Source organism: Nerophis ophidion, linkage group LG17, assembly GCF_033978795.1.
Source record: "Nerophis ophidion isolate RoL-2023_Sa linkage group LG17, RoL_Noph_v1.0, whole genome shotgun sequence".
Taxonomy (NCBI): domain Eukaryota; kingdom Metazoa; phylum Chordata; class Actinopteri; order Syngnathiformes; family Syngnathidae; genus Nerophis; species Nerophis ophidion.
The window spans coordinates 37,460,488-37,479,133 of record NC_084627.1 but is presented as its reverse complement, the minus strand read 5'-3'; the positions used below and the strand labels follow the sequence as shown (position 1 = coordinate 37,479,133).

At 38.9% G+C, this 18,646-nt stretch overlaps 2 protein-coding genes across 4 annotated transcripts in view; one reads left to right on the top strand and one right to left on the bottom strand.

Annotated features, from left to right (window-relative positions):
• mfsd14ba (major facilitator superfamily domain containing 14Ba) overlaps positions 1 to 897 on the bottom strand; it is a 30,480-nt gene extending 29,583 nt beyond the window's left edge. For 2 of the 3 annotated variants that reach the window (XR_009802457.1, XM_061876890.1), the window contains exon 1: positions 603 to 897. Coding sequence is in view for 2 of the 3 variants with exons in the window: in XM_061876890.1 (XP_061732874.1) it covers positions 603 to 677 (75 nt within the window). In the remaining variant the exon portion in view is untranslated. The remainder of the gene's footprint in view (positions 1 to 602) is intronic. The other variant, XM_061876891.1, reaches the window with a different exon arrangement.
• Positions 898 to 5,417: 4,520 nt separating this feature from the next.
• Positions 5,418 to 18,646, top strand: part of zmp:0000001301 (uncharacterized) — a 44,139-nt gene continuing 30,910 nt past the window's right edge. Inside the window, exons 1-8 of the mRNA XM_061877241.1 lie at positions 5,418 to 5,615; positions 8,562 to 8,634; positions 8,715 to 8,754; positions 12,297 to 12,375; positions 12,474 to 12,562; positions 12,653 to 12,799; positions 16,995 to 17,046; positions 17,220 to 17,320. Coding sequence (XP_061733225.1) covers positions 5,536 to 5,615; positions 8,562 to 8,634; positions 8,715 to 8,754; positions 12,297 to 12,375; positions 12,474 to 12,562; positions 12,653 to 12,799; positions 16,995 to 17,046; positions 17,220 to 17,320 — 661 coding nt within the window. The 5' untranslated portion in view covers positions 5,418 to 5,535. The remainder of the gene's footprint in view (positions 5,616 to 8,561; positions 8,635 to 8,714; positions 8,755 to 12,296; positions 12,376 to 12,473; positions 12,563 to 12,652; positions 12,800 to 16,994; positions 17,047 to 17,219; positions 17,321 to 18,646) is intronic.

The following is an 18,646-nucleotide window of genomic DNA, read 5'->3' as shown; positions in this document are numbered from 1 at the left end:
AGAAAATCTCATTTCAGTAGGTGACGTCACTTGCACATCGGCTTCTACTTCCGGTACAGGCAAGGCTTTTTTATTAGCGACCAAAAGTTGCGAACTTTATCGTCGATGTTTTCTACTACATTTTGTCAGCAAAATTATGGCGATATCGTGAAATGATCAAGTATGACACATAGAATGGACCTGCTATCCCCGTTTAAATAAGAAAATCTCATTTCAGTAGGCCTTTAAAATGGATGCTGGCAGAGCAAGCAGGAGGCAAAATGTTATGTAATAGACAACGGCTCCATCCTAAACACTCCACCATGGCTCTCGCTAACATATGAACCCTTTTTTTCTCCTATACACCCTTCATTACCTTCTGTGACGTCATGATGTATTTCATTAGAATGGTATTTCAGCTCATTTAAAAAGGTCAGGTGTGCGTTCATGAATTATTAGGACAAGTATACTCGTTGTCGGCGTCAACATAGCAAAGATAAAGTGGAGGCTATATGTTATTATTCATCGGTATTCAATCCATATATTTAGACGGCTAACTTTAAATACGCTTGATAGCGTTCGTGGAAAAAGAAATGGAAAAAAATGGCGGCTTGTCTACGCACCGCCGCTCCGTCCTTCATGATGATCTTCTTGACCAGCACCACTCGGCCGCTGCCCACCGGCGGCTCCCCCGGCATCTCTTCACACCTGCAGCGGGTCACGAAGCATCCTTGCCGCGTTGATATTCGCGGTTCCCCGAGCGCTTCCAGGATGTCTCCTTGAAAAGACGGGGTTTGAATAAAATAATAATATTAATATTCAGTATAATATTAATTGGAAAAAAAAAACCTCCCCGCGGTTGTCTCGGTGTGGATATTAAGTCAGGTCAGTCAGCGGTTCACTGGACGATTATGGACGGGAATTGGAAAGTTAGACAGAAAAAGAAAACAGCACTTCCGGGTAATTTTTAAATATAAAGTAATGTATTTAATTAAAATGAGGTCAAAATCAAATAAATGCAAGAAAAAAAAATACAAATTTACTATTACATATTGGAACAATATTATAAAACTTCACAGGTGTATTCAAGCCTTATTTTTGCATGCTTGATTACGTTATTTATCTTATTTTCTTTTAGAATTCCTACTGTTTCCTGTCTCATTGCCTGGCTTTATCGGAAGTACATGCACAGTATTTTCACAATCCATCATCTTAGTATACGAACAATGAACTTGATTGAAATTAATAATTTTTATTAATGTTTGGTGGGGAATGAAAAATATAGTATACGCGTGAATATGAGGTACGAACAGTAAACTGCAAATGTTCCTCAGTAAATGTCTCACATGCTTCTCTTATTCTGAAATTCTGAAATTACTTTCCGGTTGGTGTGTCTTTAAACCAGATCACGTGTAAGTAACAGTGGTTCTCGGAGATGATGCGGGAAATAAAAACGTGACTGCCACTGATCATCAATCAGCACCCGAATTAATTCTTAAATGTGAACATCCATCCATCCATTTTCTACCGCTTATTCCCTTTTGGAGTCGTGGGGGGCGCTGGCGCCTATCTCAGCTACAATCGGGCGGAAGGCGGGGTACACCCTGGACAAGTCGCCATCTCATCGCAGGGCCAACACAGAAAGACAGACAACATTCACACACTAGGGCCAATTTAGTGTTGCCAATCAACCTATCCCCAGGTGCATGTCTTTGGAAGTGGGAGGAAGCCGGAGTACCCAGAGGGAACCCACGCATTCACAGGGAGAACATGCAAACTCCACACAGAAAGATCCCGAGCCTGGATTTGAACCCAGGACTGCAGGAACTTCGTATTGTGAGGCAGACGCACTAACCCTTCTGCCACCGTGAAGACCTAAATGTGAACAATACAATGATAATATAATTTTTTTTCTTTATCTATCACATTTTATGTTTTTGATTGATTTAGATGTTCAAATGTATTCAATGCCATGTGATTCTACTTCATCATTTCACAAGTGTACTGTCTGTGATTATGAAAAGTTTCATTTGCGTGACAAGGATTTAGAAAAACAAAAAGAGAATGTAATGTTTTTGGTGGAAAGCACATTTATAATTGGAGTTGTGTATAAATGTAAGTTATACATAATAAAACATCAAATAGGTATAGGCGGATAGAGCCAAATATAGTGCAAAACACATAGTATAAATAGTATAGTAAAACAATAACAATATATATTTTTAATTCAGAGCATTTTTCTGCTGCATGCGTACATTTTACCACAGTTAATGCCAATAAATAATTAATTGTAATTACAATAGAATTGAATAGTATACATTTATCATTAAACAACATGTCAAAATTACATCTTAAAAACAAATACTGTATTTTCCAAACTAAAAGGCGCACTTAAAATCCTTTTTCTTCCTCAAAATCGACTGCGCCTAATAAAATGGTGCGCTTAATGTGCGAAATCATTCTGGTTTTGCTTACCGACCTCTCAGCTATTTTATTTGGTACATGGTGTAATGATAAGTGTGACCTGTAGATGGCAGTCAAACATAATATATACATGTAGACTGCAATATGATGGCAATATTACTCAAGTAAACAACACCAACATTTTATATGTTCCATTGAAAATATGGAACATTACACAAAGCGCTCAAAAATCAATCAAAATGTTTTAGTACGACTTTGGTATGCTATGAAGCTGCACGGCTTGATGGATTCTACTGTGCTTCAACATACGAGTATTATTATGGTGTCTGTATAAGGTAAGACATGTTATCTAGCGTTTTGTTTCGCAATATTATGCAAAAGCAAGTTGTTTTACCTTCTGGTACCTGCTGATCTGTATTTGGGATCTGCATAAATCCTGAAAAATTGTGCCTGCCCGCCTTTGTAGTCCGTGGTGACACTGTAGTCGATAAGCTTCTCTTTCTCTATCTTCTTGTTATGGGACATTCATCCTCCGCCATTGCCATTTGTAATATAAAGTAGTGCAAAGTTCTTACTTATATATATATACATGTACATATATACATATATACATACATACATATATATACATATAAACATAAATATATACATATATGCACATACATATATACATATATATACATACATACATATATACACACATATATATATACATTTATACATATATATATTTATAAAGTTCTTACTTATATATATAAATATATACATACATACATACATACATATATATACATAAATATATACATATACATACATACATATATGTACATACATATGTACATATATATATACATATATACACACATATATATACATATATATACATTTATACATATATATATATATATATATATATATATATATATATATGTATATATATATACAAACCCCGTTTCCATATGAGTTGGGAAATTATGTTGGATGTAAATATAAACGGAATACATTGATTTGCAAATCCTTTTCAACCCTTATTCAGTTGAATGCACTACAAAGAAAGATATTAGATGTTCAAACTCATTTTTTTTTTTCTTTTTTGTAAATAATAATTAACTTAGAATTTCATGGCAGCAACACGTGCAAAAGTAGTTGGGAAAGGGCATGTTCACCACTGTGTTACATCACATTTTCTTTTAACAACACCCAATAAACATTTGGGAACTGAAGAAACTATTTGTTGAAGCCTTGAAAGTGGAATTATTTCCCATTCTTGTTTTATGTAGAGCTCCAGTCGTTCAACAGTCCGGGGTCTCCACTGTCGTATTTTACGCTTCATGATGGACTGCAGGCGGGCCAGGAAAGTACCCGCACTCTTTTACTACGAAGCCACGCTGTTGTAACACGTGGCTTGACATTGTTTTGCTGAAATAAACAGGGGCGTCCATGACAACGTTGCTTGGATATCAACATATGTTGCTCCAAAACCTGTGTGGACCATTCAGCATTAATGGTGCCTTCACAGATGTGTAAGTTACCCATGCCTTGGGCACTAATACACCCCCATACCATCACAGATGCTGGCGTTTGAATTTTGCGCCTATAGCAATCCGGATGGTTATTTTACTCTTTGTTCCAGAGGACACCACGTCCACTGGTTCCAAATATAATTTGAAATGTGGACTCGTCAGACCACAGAACACTTTTCCACTTTGCATCAGTCCATCATAGATGAGCTCGGGCCCAGCGAAGCCGGCGGCGTTCCTTTGTGTTGTTGATAAATGGCTTTCGCTTTGCATAGTAGAGATTTAACTTGCACTTACAGATGTAGCGACCAACTGTAGTTACTGACAGTGGTTTTATGAATTGTTCCTGAGCCCATGTGGTGATATCCTTTACAGACTGATGTCGGTTTTTGATGCAGTACCGCCTGAGGGATCAAAGGTCCGTAATATCATCGCATACGTGCAGTCATTTCTCCAGATTCTCTGCACCTTTTGATGATTTTACGGACCGTAGATGGTAAAATCCCTAAATTCCTTGCAATAGTTCGTTGAGAAATGTTGTTCTAAAATTGTTCGACAATTTGCTTACGAATTGGTGACCCTCGCCCCATCCTTATTTGTGAATGACTTAGGATTTCATGCAAGCTGTTTTCATACCCAATCATGGCACACACCTGTTCCCAATTAGCCTGCACACCTGTGGGATGTTCCAAATAAGTGTTTGATGAGCACTACTCAACTTTATCAGTATTTATTGCCACCTTTCTAAACTTTTTTGTCACGTGTTTCTGGCATCAAATTCTAAAGTTAATGATTATTTGCACAAAAAAAACCATGTTTTTTTTAGTTTTAACATCAACTATGTTGTCTTTGTAGCATATTCAACTGAATATGGGTTGAAAATGACTTGCAAATCATTGTATTCCGTTTATATTTACATCTAACACAATTTCCCAACGGGGTTTGTATATATATATATATATATATATATATATATATATATATATATATATATATGTATATATGTATATATGTATATATGCACCTGGGGTTAGGCTGATTGGCAACACTAACTGGCCCTAACCCTAACTCTGTATCCCCAAGAGTAACAAGCGGTACAAAATGGATGGATGAATACATGTATATCATATATTAATACAATTTGTATTTATATATGTACACATTTTCATGTATAGGTTGTACATATTTGTATATAAATTGTTACCTTACATGCAGCCGGCCAAATTTTTTTTAGCCCAATGTGGCCCTCAAGTCAAAAAATGTGGACACCCCAGGTCAAATTGCTCAGTTCAGTCACTATGTTTGTTGGCATTGCTAGGCAACTAGGTTACCTGCGGAGGAAAGTGTTGCCTGCCTGTCACTTGAGCAGCCATCTGTGGTTTAGTGCAGCGTCAAGTGAATATTTTCTTTTGGGTAGCCAAAAAAGATCAGCCCCGAAGCTAAACTAAGGTAGGTTTCATCCCACTAAGAGCAAATACTGTAATACCAACTGTTAAAAAAATGGCACGTTTAGTTGTGGGACACAAAATGTGACTCTTTGTAGATAAGTTATTGGTACTACCTGCTTTTACTGACTCATTGTTGGAATATTCCTCTTGTCTTTAATAGTTATATGTGTGTACACAGAAAGATGGCCTTGGCCAGCGGACACTGGGTGGAGAAAGAGATGAAGGGGCAGGTCCCAAGTCCCAGGTGGGTTGCATTGTTTCTTTATAGCGAAGACTTTAAACCTGCACTCTTGATAGATTGATTGATTGATTGAAACTTTTATTATTAGATTGCACAGTACAGTACATATTCTGTACAAATGACCACTAAATGGTAACACCCGAATACGTTTTTCAACTTGTTTAAGTCGGGGTCCACGTTAATCAATAAATGGTACAAATATACAAACCCTGTTTCCGTATGAGTTAGGAAATTGTGTTAGATGTAAATATAAACGGAATACAATGATTTGCAAATCATTTTCAACCCATATTCAGTTGAATATGCTACAAAGACAACAAATTTGATAAACATTTTTTTGTTGTTGCAAATAATCATAACTTTAGAATTTGATGCCAGCAACACGTCACAAAGAAGTTGGGAAAGGTGGCAATAAATATTTATAAAGTTGAGGAATGCTCATCAAATACTTGTTTGGAACATCCCACAGGTGTGCAGGCTAATTGGGAACAGGTGGGTGCCATGATTGGGTATAAAAACAGCTTCCCAAAAAATGCTCAGTCTTTCACAAGAAAGGATGGGGCGAGGTAAACCCCTTTGTCCACAACTGCGTGAGCAAATAGTCAAACAGTTTGAGAACAACGTTTTTCAAAGTGCAATTGCAAGTAATTTAGGGATTTCAACATCTACGGTCCATAATATCATCAAAAGGTTCAGAGAACCTGGAGCAATCAATCCACATAAGCGGCATGGCCGGAAACCAACATTGAATGACCGTGACCTTCGATCCCTCAGACGGCACTGTATCAAAAAACGACACCAATCTCTAAAGGATATCTCCACATGGGCTCAGGAACACTTCAGAAAACCAATGTCACTAAGTACAGTTTGTCCCTAGATCTGTAAGTGCAAGTTAAACCTCTACTATGCAAAGCGAAACCCATTTATCAACAACATCCAGAAACGCTGCCGGCTTTTCTGGGCCCGAAATCACCTAAAATGGACTGATGCAAAGTGGAAAAGTGTTCTGTGGTCTGACGAGTCCACAATTCAAATTGTTTTTGGAAATATTTGACAACTTGTCATCGGGACCAAAGGGGAGGCAAACCATTGTGTGCCATATACTTTTTTTTAGTATATTGCACAGTACAGTACATATTCCATACAATTGACCACTAAATGGTAACACCCCAATAAGTTTTTCAACTTGTTTAAGTCGGGGTCCACGTTAATCAACATTAAACTGCCTCAAGTTGTTGCTCAGATTAAAAAAAATGACACAACTTTTCTTCTCCATATAAAAAGTGCAATATTAAACAGTTTCAGGTCAACTCAGCCTCAGATTCACTTTTCTTTTCCCCCGTAGCCTGGCTAACTTGGCAGTAAGAGGATATATGGGCTCATTGTTCTTCCACCATAGAAGTGGGTCAAAATCTAGATTTTAATGCAATATGGACTTAAATCTGCTGCTATAAAAACATTTGTTATTGTTTTAGCCCTGCCTGACTCACCGAGGAGAAGCTGCTTGAATGGGGATGGTTACGCTTCAAATGGGTTAGCATGTGTTATGAGAGTAGCGTATGTGTGTGACCCTTTAATATGTGACAGGATGTGAGGTGAGTGTGTGGGTGAGCGAGGTGAGGGAGCAGTAGCTGAGTGCAGGGAGTGGCTAGTGTTTTGTTGGATTGCCTGTGTGCAAGATTTCAATAAAGCCACGATTTGCAACCAATCGCCAGGCTCTTCCTTTACCCTGGAGTCCGGAGCTGTGGAGACCCACTGCTGGGTAGAGTGAAGGGTGTTGACCCCGAGAATACATCAGCCCTGGAGGAGTGTCTCCCAAGTGCTCCTCGACAACGGTCTGGGAGCCGGAAGCAGGAAAGGTGCAACACATGTTTGACGTGTTGTCAGAAGCAGCTGCTGAACAATGTCGGCAAACCTCCGTCCTCCATTGTTGTATCGCGCAGCCAAAGTGTTCTCAAACGGGAGATCTTAACGAGGCAGCAGGGTCTTCCAGCTCTGGCTTTTACTTGTTGTCCTAGCCCGGTCGCTGTTTGCATGTGTACTTGTTCGGTACACCTCCGAACCGAACCGAAACCCCCATACGGAAACGGTTCAATACAAATACACATGCCGTTACACCCCTACCATTTACACATGTTCATTTACTCTCTTCCTTTTGGAACACATTTATTTTAGAACAGTTACAGCTTAACATGCAGAAAACTATGCCAAATAACAATAAAGGTTCTAAGCCATACTTGCCAACCCTCCCGATTTTACCGGGAGACTCCCAAAATTCAGTGCCCCTCCCGAAAATCTACCGGGGCAACCAATCTCCCGTATTTCTCCCGATTTCCACCCGGACAACAATATTGGGGGCGTGCCTTGAGCGTCCTCTGCAACCTGTCGACACATCCACTTTCCCCTCCATACAAACAGCGTGCCGGCACAGTCCCATAATATATGCTGCATTTACAAACACACACACAAGTGAATGCAAGCATACTTGCTCAACAGCCATACAGGTCACACTGAGGGTGGCCATATAAACAACTTAAACACTGTTACAAATATGCACCACACTGTGAACCCACACCAAACAAGAATGACAAACACATTTCGGGAGAACATCCGCACCGTAACACAACATAAACACAACAGAACAAATACCCAGAATCCTTTGCAGCACTACCTCTTCCGGGAGGTTACAGTACACACCCCCGCTAACCAAAAAATTTAGGAAAAGTACATTTAAAAATACTTTTATCTTTAATTACGATCATGATTCGTGGTTATGTTATGCCAGCGGAGAAGGCCTTGCTGGCCCTGACGTCACACCACTGGTAGCAAGTCCTTGCTCACTCTCAGTTTTGAGGTCCTTGGCCTGAAAGACCTCCAGATGGGTGTATCCTTTTTTGCTGTGGTTGCTTGTTGTTTGATTTCCTTCCCTGCGTTGTGTTTTTGTGACAGATATGGTCATGCTTTAGCTGTGGCGGGAAACATTGCCTTTCTCTTTGGAGGAGCCTCCAACATCACCCAAGAGGTGACTTCACACAAAATAAAAACATTTTGTGATTGGTGGTTTTTTTCATGTGAATTTTTCTCTCGTGACTAATTTAGGAGGACAGTACTGTTTACTTCAATGACTTCTACATGCTCACAGGTACAAACCCAGAATTTACACCACACTATAATTGATTTGGTTTGTTTCAAATTTGGACTGGAGTATCCACAAAGGTCTACAAAAGAATGTTTGCAACAACAATTATATTGAAAATATTTATTTTGAACACATTTTAAAAAGTAGAAGAAGAAGAAGAAGAAGAAACCCAAAACAAAACGGCAACAACAATGAGGATTAAAAGAAGGTAATACTGAAGTGATGTTTCGAACAGTTACATGTTTACAGCTTCCCATTCTAACATTTCCCAGAAGGGGTCGGAGGAAGCAGATCTTATTTAATCTTACCCCTTTCATGTCTGGAAATAACTTCTCACACAATTGTTCACTTCGATCTTAAACACAACAGCAATGAATTAATAAATAGAATGACATCAAAACAGTTCACATGAATAGGTGTTAGTTTACTGTACGGTTTACATAATTGACTGACTGTGATGGATTATGTGTCATTTATCAACCTGGTTCAGGTTTTTATCAGTATTCCTCTTCCTTATACTTTGTAAGCACTTTGGATTTGAACAATTTCTTAAACTGGATCATATTAGTTCATTGTTTGACATATTTGCTTAATTAATTCTACATATTGATATGCCGAAAGTCTTAAGTGTTGTGCGTTAGTGCAAATATTTTAAGTTACATTGTTCTCTAAGATTGTATTTCTCATTTGTTGAGAGTATTTTTTGTTCATTCTTGGGTAGCAGTGATCAAGCAAATTCTAAGTATCAGTAGCAACACTGGTATGCTTGATACTAGAGTAATTAGGTTGATATTTTTCATCTTCCTAATATATATATGTATGTGTGTGTTTGTATATATATATATATATATATATATATATATATATATACTGTATATATATATATGTGTGTGAGTGTATATATATATGTATGTGTGTATATGTATGTGTATGTGTGTGTGTGTATATATATATGTATGTGTGTATATATATGTATGTGTGTGTGTATATATATATGTATGTATGTGTATATATGTATCTGTATGTACAGTATATTTGTGTATATATGTATGTGTGTATTTGTATATGTATGTATATATATGTATATGTGTATATGTATATATATATATGTATATACATGTATACATGTATATACTGTATGTATATATATACATGTATATACTGTATGTATATATATTTGGAAATGTTTACAAACTCAGGGAATAATTCTGTGGACACAGGAATACTTTGATAGCAAACACCAAATGATTTAAAACAGTAGTAGATAGTAGTTTTTACTTATGTAATGTAATTGTACAGTATATTATTGACAGTTTTTTTTAGCAGTTGTTCATTGAGTCTTTGACATACATATGAGCCAGAAATACAATCCAATACATATCAAATGACCCATTATACAGAAACCCACTTGCACACTACTCGGAATTGAATCCCCTCAACAGTGTACGAAACAATCTATTTTTCGGCGAATTTAACATTCAATAAACCTGCTTCAGCAATTAAAATATATCTTAGTGGTACTGTCAAAATGTAAATAATTGTATAAAATATGAAAAAAAAATTGTAACCCATTCAACGCCGTATAAGCCAGTTGTACAGCTCATAATCAGTAGTTGTCTCGTAGTCGGTTGATTCGTGTGAAAGTCGCGGGCAAACCATTTCACTCTGTCTCACAAGATCTACTTTCTCTTAAGTATCCTTCTTGAAAATGGCCTTGCAAAAATATATCTACCACCTAATCAACATTTTGCTCTCCTTCTTTTTGAGTACCCGTAAGTTTTCTGTGGCTTTTTATGGCTTGTATGGCTCCGGTGCAACTTCCTGTTTTCGCAACTTGTGATTGGATACTCACTTGTGACTCCCAAGTGAGTGTCCAATCACAGCGTAAGGGCAGCTAGAAGGCCTTACTGACAACAACTAGTGATCTGATTGGCTATAGCATTTGTCTATCACTCTATGTGCCCGTACACTTACAGTGCACAGACACAACTGATTCTGGAGGCTCTGGGGAGATTTCGTACAGCATGGCAACATAAACTAGCTGCATTCTGATTGGATACAAACTAAAACTAAAAATAACCACATTGTGGTTATTTTTATGAATACTTTTAGACCAGCAGAGAAGGCCTTGCTGGGCCTGATGGCACATTACTGATCAATTTATTCTTGTAAAGTTTTTTCTATTGATTGTTTTGATTTTTAAAAAATGTATGTAGTAAAAGACAATAAGGAACGAGTTTAGATATTGTGTTGCTATTGTTACACTGTCCATAGCACTCATCATAAACACATTTATTTAGTATTGGTATTGTCCGATCCCTCTCACGAATGATTAGTATTTGTAAATTGTCAGTCGGCAGCATAAATTTCTGATATGGTTAATACTATACTTAGGTAGGTCTTTATTGTCAATGCATCAAGTACAACAATTTTTTTGTTTACAGCACAAACCCGTTCAAGATTAGACAAAGAAACAGTGTACAGGGTTACAGAACAGGAACGCTGATGGATCGCCACGAGGCGCCCCGTAAAAGATGGGAAAAGGTAAAATGCTGGGGAAGAATATGAGTAAAAAAATACAATCTAGACTGGGCACCTAAAGAGGCTCAGTCTGGAGTGGGGAAAAAAACTCTGTGCAATGCACACATAAACACATTACATTTAATCACGACAAACTCGCAACAGAGGGGCGGGGAGTTTGGGCCCTGCTGCTTTAAGCGCTGCCATCCAACCATCACACCAAGGGGAAAAAGCGGTGGGGGTGGGGGGTGTTTGCGTGTATGCCCAATTGTCTTGGGTGTGATAATGTAATGTTTTTTAGACTGAGGCCGATCTAAGTCTGACTCCAGGTGTCGTTGAGGAGGGAGGGAGGTCAAAAGCGTCTATCATTGAGGTGTCCTCGGGGGTGTTTTTCAGAACAGCCTGGTCCTGTTTCCACAGCGTCAAGGCCGTTCGAGAGAGTCAAATCGTAGAATAGGATGTTTGTTTTTCTCGAGCAGACGTAAACAATGACTTGTCTGCTCTATTCGTCCATGCTGGATGCTCTGAAATTCAATTTGCCCAAACCATCCATTGTGACGAACAGCCTTTGGGCTCCTTGAGTGGCTGCCACCGTCTTATGAATTTGACGATACACCAGAGCAATGTCCAGCCCAATCAGCAAGTGCCCGGCGATCACGGTTCCAAATAGCTAGAGGTTTTCCACGATTCTGTCAATTGCGTCGAGAGTCCAGCTGATCATACTCATGCCTGATGTTTAGATTTGAGGATAGCGCAAAAAAAGAGGCTTCAAAAAAGTTCAGACAAGACAAAAACAAAGGGAGCAAGCTGGGAGAAGAGGGTGCGGAAAAAAATGCGACCGCCCTCACCAGATTCTGTTTTGATTCAGAATCGTCCACGTTTGAATCGTTGTGCATTGTAAAAATCGATCTTTTTCCCCTACCCTTAGATGGAATGGTTTAAATCTGTAATGTGGAAATAGTGGAGACTCACAAAGTGACGGAATAATACGTGCGCTACAGCATTGATGCAATAAAGTTTTGCAGTTTCCCCAGATGACATAAAATGGGAGGAGATTCCTCAGAATGGAGAAGTTCCTTCAGCCAGGGAAGGACACACCCTCTGGTAATATAGCATTATATTTTAAATTAAAACAAAAATCTGTATTGTAAAAGGGCAACACAGATTTTACTTGACTGTAACCATTTTTTCATCCTCTTCAGTGTCGTTAAAGGGAAACTGTATCTGTTTGGAGGACTGTCCAATCCCAAAGCTCCTGAATGTCTTCCAGGAGTCTACAGTTTTGACATTGGTGAGCAGTAATGTAGCAGATCTGACCTCAAACCTGCTTTTGCACATTCCTCGTCTTTAGAATAGTTCTGAATCTTCTGTTTTCTATCAGTGTCTCTCACCTGGGATTACTTGACAACTGGGATTGTTACCGTGAGAACTCTGAGACACAGCTCCGTGGCTGTGGGAGACAATATCTACGTCTATGGGGGCACACTGGCCGGAACGCTAACCGATGACCTCATGGTTTTCAACACAGGTTAAAATAATAGAACCACATACACAGTGGATCCATTTTCATTCTCTTCACTGCTTCAAATGATCAATCATTAGTTTTTTCGTAATAACTAACTTAAAGAAAAACTGTACTTGTTTTGGAATTTTGCCCGTCATACGAAAGAATACACCTGTCTTTCTCTTTCTTGTGCGTTTTCAATAGTGAAAAACTGCTAGCAAGAGGCAGCTAACGATGCAGGTAATGGGGATTTACCTGTTACATCTATAAAGCCCTCTAAACCCCCTCTAACAATGTTTTATATACATGCTGTAAGTATGTAGAAACAGGCTAATTCACGATAACGTCTAATATTCACAGTATTTTTTTCATTTTTAAGCATTACTGTAACTTCTTTCTTGGGCGCATCGATTTTACAGAGCGTATAGCAATTAAGGCTACTTCTTTCAACAACTACCACCACTAATCGGGGCGGTTTAGTCGGTTGGTAAAGCAGCCGTACCAGCAACTTGAGGGTTCCGGGTTCAATCCCCGCTTCTGGCCAACCTAGTCACTGTCGTTGTGTCCTTGGGCAAGACACTTTACCCACCTGCTCCCAGTGCCACCCACACTGGTTTGAAAAATGTAACTTAGATATTGGGTTTCACTATGTAAAGCGCTTTGAATCACTAGAGAAAAGCGCTATATAAATATAATTCAATTCAATTCATAATCAAGAAGGACTTAATGAAGGAAAATAATGACTACCGTATTTCCTTGATTAATTTAAAACCTCTTCTCACTCCTGCGCTTACCAAAGGCATGCGGTAAAAGTAAGCATGCGCTAATTATTTTTAAACCTCTTCTCACTCCAGCACTTATCAAAGGTATGCAGTAAAAATTTGAGTGTGATGTAAGCTTGGACCTTGAATCCTACTGAATAACTTTTAATCTTCTTCCCTTAATGCGATTTCAAATTACCTGGAAAAGTGTGACGTCACGAGTTTGACCAGGCGGTAATACTAAGCATGCGCTAATTATTTTGGGAAGCGAGTTTGACCCGGCAGTAATTCAAGGCAGGCGCATACTATATGCCCTGCGGCAATTCAGGGAAATACGGTACTTTGGGTCAAATATAAAATACTACACGGTCTACCTCCATCCTATCTTGCCGATTGTATTGTACCATATGTCCCGGCAAGAAATCTGCGTTCAAAGGACTCCGGCTTATTAGTGATTCCCAAAGCCCAAAAAAAGTCTGCGGGCTATAGAGCTTTTTCATTTCGGGCTCCAGTACTCTGGAATGCCCTCCCGGTAACAGTTGGAGATGCCACCTGAGTAGAAGCATTTAAGTCTCACCTTAAAACTCATTTGTATACTCTAGCCTTTAAATAGACTCCCTTTTTAGACCAGTTGATCTGCCGCTTCTTTTCTTTTTCTCCTATGTCCCACTCTCCCTTGTGGAGGGGGTCCGGTCCGATCCGGTGGCCATGTACTGCTTGCCTGTGTATCGGCTGGGGACATCTCTGCACTGCTAATCCACCTCCGCTTGGGATGGTTTCCTGCTGGCTCCGCTGTGAACGGGACTCTCGCTGCTGTGTTGGATCCGCTTTGGACTGGACTCTCGCGACTGTGTTGGATCCATTATGGATTGAACTTTCACAGTATCATGTTAGACCCGCTCAACATCCATTGCTTACCTCCTCTCCAAGGTTCTCATACTCATCATTGTCACCGACGTCCCACTGGGTCATTATTGTCACCGATGTCCATGGGTGTGAGTTTTCCTTGCCCTTATGTGGGCCTACCGAGGATGTCGTAGTGGTTTGTGCAGCCCTTTGAGAAACTAGTGATTTAGGGCTATATAAGTAAACATTGATTGATTGATTGATCCTTATATTTTTGAGACTGAATATACAGAAGATGGGCTACAAGTTTTACAAGCTGAGTGCTAAGCAGATCTTAGTCCTCCAAGTAGAAGGACCTTTGGCGGGGGCCTGACAGGACGAGGCACAGGCTGCACAGGGTCATCTTGCATACCTTGGTCAGGTGGGCCAGGTGTCTCAGAGGGCTTGGCTTCGTGGCACACCCAGTCTTGCTTTAATTTGACCGTCATGGAGAGAGACGCCTGCACTGCAAAAAGTGAAATCTAAGTAAGATGAAATATCTCAAAAAAGGGTGATTTTTGCTTATTTTCTTTCTGATAAGATCATTCTTCTCACTAAGCAGATTTTATGTTAGAGTTTTGTACTTCTTTTAGGGGTTTTGGTCCTAAATGATCTCAGTAAGATATTACAGCTTGTTACTGAGATGTGATGACCTATATTGAGTAAAACATGCTTGAAACTAGAATATCAACTGTTGCAAAGCTGTGTCATCAACACTCACAAGTATAAAAATGCTTTTTTAAAGTAATAATTTCTTACTTCAAGCACGAAACAAAAATCATAATGCCTAGCGCATATCATTATATCAAGATTGAAAACTTGAAAAGTCTAACAGATTACTCTTCATTCATAATTGAAGTTAAAAAGTGGCTTTGGAGCAATCAAAGCTGCTCACACGGTCACTAAGCACTATGTTTGACAGATCAACGTGATGTGCATTATTTCTATCCATGACAGCATTTTTGTTGTAAATTGTGAGGTGTGTCTGTTAAAATCATGGTTCTTTTTACAGATGATGAAAGATGTGAACAAGAGCATGTATTGTCTTTGGGTGATGATGTAAATAAGGTGTTGTTGTATTGTATATTAAGTATGTGTCCACGAAAGGGCATTTTATGACTTTTCTTAATTTGGTTACATGATATGGTATGATTTTGTTGTCATCATTTTATTGCATAATTTTTGTATCCCTTTAATTTAGTTAGCCAGGGACTGCAGATGGAAATGAGCTATTTAGCTATAATTTGGTACAGAAATGTCTTGGAGGTTCATGTTTCTGTACATTGTCCCTTCAAATAAAGACTAAACTAAGATGATTGCACTAGCAATTGACTCCATTTAAGAATACTTTTCAACATATTGAGCAAAAAACTCAGTTTTTTTTTCCTACCAAGAAAAGTGCACTTGTTATTAGTGAGAATATACTTATTTTAAGGTATATTTGGGTTCATTGAGGTTAGCTGATTTGATTTGTTTTGGAAAGTCTTGATAAGTCAAATGTTCCTGTTCTATTGGCAGATCATTTTGCTTAGTTCAAATAAAATACCCCTCATTTTTGTATTTTTTTTTCTTGTTTTTGAACATTGACTTTTTGCAGTGTGGTCATAGACTCATTTAGCAGTGACTTGGAGGCAGCAGTGTCCAGCACAACAGTACAAAACTTGAATGGCATGGAACAGGAGCCCACTGATGATGGAGGGTGGGGTGATAAGTGGGGCAGAGGCGGGCACAGAGTGGCACACTTTAGAGAAGTGGTCCACCTTTGGCCAATGGCTGTTCAGGTTGATGCATGGGTGGAGTAGGAGGAAGAGCCACATATTCCACGGGGGTGGGTGTGAGCATCTAGGTCTTTGCCAGTGGGGTAAAGTGTGCAAGGGAGAGGTAGGAGCCAGTTAACTGGGATGCTAACGCTTCTGCAGACTCAAGTTGAATAGCCCTTGCTACTGCCTTTGACAACGGCTGGTCGTCTGGTGACATACCATATTTTCTGGACTAAAATCCTTTTCAAAATCCTTTTTGAAAAGGATTTTGAAAATAAGTGTTTGATGAGCATTCCTCAACTTTATCCGTATTTATTGCCACTTTTCCCAACTTCTTTGTCACGTGTTGCTTTGCATCAAGTTCTAAAGTTAATGATTATTTGCAAAAGAAAAAGTTTATCAGTTTGAACATCAAATATGATGTCTTCAATTGAATATGGGTTGAAAATAATTTGCAAATCATCGTATTCCGTTTAAATTTACATCCAACGCATTTCCCAACTCATATGGAAACAGGGTTTGTATTTATATAGCCCTAAATCACAAGTGTCTCAAAGGGCTGCACAAGCCGCAACGACATCCTGGGTTCAGAGCTCACATAAGGGCAAGGAAAAACTCACAACCCAGTGGGATGACAATGTGAATGTCTACGAGAAACCTTTTTGGAGGACCGTAGATGTGGGCAAAATTCCAAAAAAGTGCAGTTTTCCTTTAACCCTCAGGATGGGAATGTTTATCCATCCATGCATTTTTTACCGTTTGTCCCTTTTTAAATATGTCCAAATGATGTTATGTATTTTAAACATGATTCAGTGTCTCACACCTGGACACCGGTTAAGACAAGCGGCTCAACGCCTCCACCCTTGTGAGACTTTTCAGTATTTTGAAGTAGGGTTCGCTGAATGTAGCACCAAATTAAAATTAATGTGTGTGTGTGTGTGTGTGTGTGTGTGTGTGTGTGTGTGTGTGTGTGTGCGTGCGTGCGTGCGTGCGTGCGTGCGTGCGTGCGTGCGTGCGTGCGTGTGTGTGTGTGTGTAGGTTGGATCAGCATTTTGCTCTGGTTGGTGATCAGATTTTTATGTTTGGTGGTTACGGAGCAAGTGATGACTTCTGTAAAGACCTTCATGTCCTCAACCCAGGTAAGATGGTTTGAACCCTCTGGGAATCATCATCATGCTAGAAAATTTTTGTTGGTATATACCTCAGAGTCAAATATTTCGTTACTTGACCTATGCTAACTGTTAGCATGCTAGGTTTTTTAGCAAATGTTTGCCTCAGATTCAAATGTATTGTTATTTCGCACATGCTAGATTTTAGCATGCGAATGTTAACATGTTAGTATGCTAGCATTTTTTGTAGGTATACAACCTAGAGCAGGGTTGTCAAACTCATTTTAGGTTGGGAGCCACATGGACAAAAATCTACTCCCAAGTGGGTCGGATTCACGCAATTTCCACATAAATTGCTCTTTGTATTTTTTTAGCATGCTAATGTTAGTATGTTAGTATGCTAAAAAAACTGTTGTTATTTCGCACATGCTAGATTTTAGCATGCGAATGTTAGCATGTTAGCATTTTTTCAACTTTTTTCATTTTTCAGCATTCACACGCAATTTCCACATAAATTGCTCTTTCTATTTTTTTAGAATGCTAATGTTAGCATGTTAGTATGCTAAAAAAACTCTTGTTATTTCGCACATGCTAGATTTTAGCATGCGAATGTTAGCATGTTAGCATGCTGGCATTTTTTGGGAAATTGCGTGAATCCGGCCCACTTGGGAGTAGATTTTTGTCCATGTGGCCCCCAATCTAAAATGAGTTTGACACCACTGCTCTAGTTATTTCCCACATGCTAGATTTTAGCATGCGAATGTTAGCATGTTAGCATGCTAGCATTTTTTCAACTTTTTCCATTTTTCAGCATTCACACGCAATTTCCACATAAATTGCCCTTTTCTGTTTTTTTAGCATGCTAATGTTAGCATGTTAGTATGCTAAAAAAAACTGTTATTTCGCACACGCTAGATTTTAGCATGCGAATGTTAGCATGTTAGCATGCTAGCATTTTTTTGCAGGTATACAACCTAGAGCAGGGGTGTCAAACTCATTTTAAATTGGGAGCCACGTGGACAAAAATCTACTCCAAAGTGGGCTGGACTGCTAATGTTAGCATGTTAGTATGCTAAAAAAAACAGTTGTTATTTCGCACATGCTAAATTTTAGCATGCGAATGTTAGCATGTTAGCATGCTAGCATTTTTTTTGCAGGTATACAACCTAGAGCAGGGGTGTCAAACTCATTTTAGATTGGGAACTACATGGAGAAAAATCTACTCCCAAGTGGGCCACTGCATAAATTACGGCACGATAACTTAAAAATAAAGACTAAAAATGTAAAAATAGAACAATCACATTCTGAAATTGTACAAATCATAATGTTGTTGGGTTTGTACACTAACAGTACATG